The sequence below is a fragment of the Triticum aestivum genome, unplaced genomic scaffold (assembly GCF_018294505.1).
Source record: "Triticum aestivum cultivar Chinese Spring unplaced genomic scaffold, IWGSC CS RefSeq v2.1 scaffold167590, whole genome shotgun sequence".
Lineage (NCBI taxonomy): Eukaryota > Viridiplantae > Streptophyta > Magnoliopsida > Poales > Poaceae > Triticum > Triticum aestivum.
This window is the reverse complement of record NW_025239709.1, coordinates 269-3,545: the sequence shown is the minus strand read 5'-3', so window position 1 is coordinate 3,545 and position 3,277 is coordinate 269. Positions and strand designations below refer to the sequence as shown.

Sequence of the window (3,277 nt, the reverse complement as noted above, 5' to 3'; positions counted from 1 at the left end):
GTAAGATCATATTGGGGTTTGGTTTGGTCAGAGTCACACTGTTGAAATTTTTCATTACAGATTTATAGTTGTAATTCAATCGATACATGTGGCAGTTTTATTTAGTGTAATGGCTCTATGCAGTTAATGTTTTCTTTGATATAAATATGTGAGGAGCTATTCTAGAAGAGGATTCAGCAGCATGTGTCTTTGTACAAAGTATACCAGGCAAATCTGCATGCAGTATTGCTCTCTGCTCTGCACTAGTGTTCTCCGGGCCTCTGTAGTATAGCATGTGTCTTTGTGTTCCATTGAACGTTGAGGTTCATGAACAAGACAACCACCGAGCCACCTTCACGGCTGTGTAACCACTACTTTGCACAATTTAAACGGGTATCCCACTTATCCCACATAAACAAGATGTGTGTGTTGACGGGCTTCCCACATAAATTATGGGAAGTGGGCAGCCCGCGGTGCATCCCACTTGCAGCCTGGTGGTTCTTTCCATTCTTTTGGGTTCGTGGGTGCGATGTAAATGTTGGTCGATCGATTCCTTTATGTTTTTGCCTCCTGCGGTAAATAAAAAGCTAATGCAGATTCGTGATCGACTGCTCCTATGTTTGTCTTGATGATATAGATATAGATGTCGTCCACTGCTTCTCTTCAGATCTGATGAGCTAAACCATCTTTCCAGTTGCTACCAGCTAATGGTTTGTGCAGCTCCCAATAGCTGGTGGAGCTAGCTAATGAGGGTTTTGTTTTCCTTTCGTAGAGGCTTAATACAACAAATGACACACATTATAATTATGTAAAGCAGTTCCATATGATGGAAGTGCTGCTCAAACAAATAAAATAATGATGAACATGCTTCGTTAGACTGTAGTGTCGGTGCATCGGCAAGGTAGAATAAAATAATAAGAACGTGTCGGTGTATTAGCAAAGGAGAAGAACAACAATAAAAAAATGGAGAAGAAGAAGAAGACGAAGAAGCAAAGGAGACAGTTCACACACGAAAATTTCCACAGTTCTTTTCCAAGTTCGGCGTATGTTTCTCAAGCTACGTCTTTTCGAAAAAGTGCAGGGGGTTTTCTGCAAAAGTGCATGCGTTGACCGGGCCAGCCACCTGGCTGCCAATTGTCGAGCTGTGATTGGCCTGGGACTAAAACGTCACATGCATTGCAAGTTGGGGTATGATGAGGTTACATTTTACAAGTTTGGGACTGAATCATCACATTTTGTGCAAGTTAGGGTACCTGGGGTGCTATTACCTCTAAATAAAAGGAGAGAGAGTGTGTGTTGCACGCAAATGGTAGGAGGGAGAGTGTGTGTTTCATGCAAGGTTAAGAGAGAGAAAGAGAGTTGTCTGTGGTCCAACTTTGACCAAAAATATGAGGGGAACTTATATATATTAACCCAGACCGAGAAAGTACTACATATGTAAATGTTAGTTTCTCATACTATACAAGTCTTACGACCCATGCTATTATAGGTCAGCATGGCGATGGCCAAGATCAATCAGGAAGCAGCTGCCGATGGTGTAGTGGACATGAGTGAGCTGCTCCACACATTCACGAATGACATGGTGTGCCGCATCGTGTCGGGGAAGTTTTTCCTGAAAGATGGTCGAAGCAAGTTGTTCCGGGAACTCATTAAGGATACCTCACGGCTGCTAGGCGGGTTCAATTTGGAGGAGTACTTTCCGTCATTGGGTAGGGTAGGGGTGCTCAAGAAGGCGGTTTGTGCCAAGGCCGAAGGAGTGAGGAACAGATGGGCCGATCTGTTGGACAAGGTGATCGACGATCGTGTGAGTAAGCGCAAGTCAACATCTGATCACAAGGATGACGATTTTCTGGATATTATGTTGTCCGTCCAACAGGAGTATGATCTCACAAAAGAGCACATGAAAGCTCTCCTCACAATGAGTACAGATAATACCTTTCAAACTAAACAAGTTGATTTGTATATATCTTTCATGCATTGCCCTAATTAATTGATATACACATGATGTATTTTTTGGTGCGATAGACACATCAGCTAACGCCCTCGAATTCACCTTGGCTGAGCTCATGAGGAAGCCACACCTGATGGTGAAGCTACAAGATGAGGTGAGGGGTATTATTGTACCCCAAGGACAAGAAATTATCAGTGAAACCGACATGAACAACATGACGTACCTAAGAGCAGTCATAAAAGAGTCGCTCCGGCTACATCCTCTTGCTCCTCTCCTTGCTCCGCACCTTGCCATGGCTGACTGCATCACCGATGGATACATAGTTCCTGCTAGGACACGTGTGGTCGTCAATGCATGGGCCATTGGTAGGGATCCGAGCTCGTGGGAGTATGTAGAAGAGTTCATTCCTGAAAGATTTACAGATGAAGGCAGCAGTATGCATGTCAACTTCAAGGGGAATGATTTCCAGTTCTTGCTGTTCGGAGCAAGACGGAGGATGTGCCCTGGTATGAACCTTGGGATCACGAATGTAGAGCTTATGTTGGCAAACCTTTTGTGCCATTTTGACTGGCAACTTCGGCTTGGGGCTGAGAGAAAAGACATTGATATGACAGAGGTGTTTGGGCTAACTGTCCGTACGAAGGAGAAACTATTGTTGATTCCAAGATCACGGATGTAGTCACGAAAATAAAACTAAGCTAAATAGTGTGTTATATCGCATAATGCTTTTCTTTTGAAAGAAGGTGCTATCGGCAATAACGGTACAAATAAATAATGGCCAATTCTTCCTTCTTATAGCTACAAATATTGTTGTCAGATGTCAACGGAGAAGTTTGACTACTAGCTACTTTTATCGTTACATATATATAAAATAAAATAAAATATACATAATGTCAATGTGCTTTATCAGTAAAATAAATGTGAACTCTAAATTGCACGAAAAAAAATATAACTCTAAATCCTACCGATAATACCAAGGAGCAGGATTAAAAATATCAACAAAGTTTTATTAATATTTTCAAAATTGTGTTAGTGTCCGAAATATTTTTAATCCTGAAATTTCGAGACAAATTCAAACTAATTTCTGTAAATTAGGTTAAAATCCAATGAAATTTGAAATCTCAAAATATGATTTCTTTTTCAAAAGTTCTGATATTGTGGTGAGACCCGAAATTGTTTTGTTTACGAAATTAAAAGCCTTGTCAAGGAGAACATATCGCTAAACTTGTGAACATCTCTAAAAATAATTCAGCACATATATAGTTGACCAAGACACTAATTCAGCACATGTTTTCATATTTAATTTTGATTTGCAGCATGACAAACAGACACTAATTACAAATTTCA

General features: G+C 40.8%; 1 protein-coding gene across 1 annotated transcript; it reads left to right on the top strand.

Annotated features, from left to right (window-relative positions):
* Positions 1-1,468: 1,468 nt before the first annotated feature.
* Positions 1,469-2,609, top strand: LOC123176731 (indole-2-monooxygenase-like; the record flags this gene model as incomplete). The annotated part of the gene is made up of 2 exons (XM_044590814.1): positions 1,469-1,896; positions 1,982-2,609. Coding segments are annotated over 2 exons (1,056 nt in total), but the record flags the coding sequence as incomplete, so codon positions are not given.
* Positions 2,610-3,277: the final 668 nt, after the last annotated feature.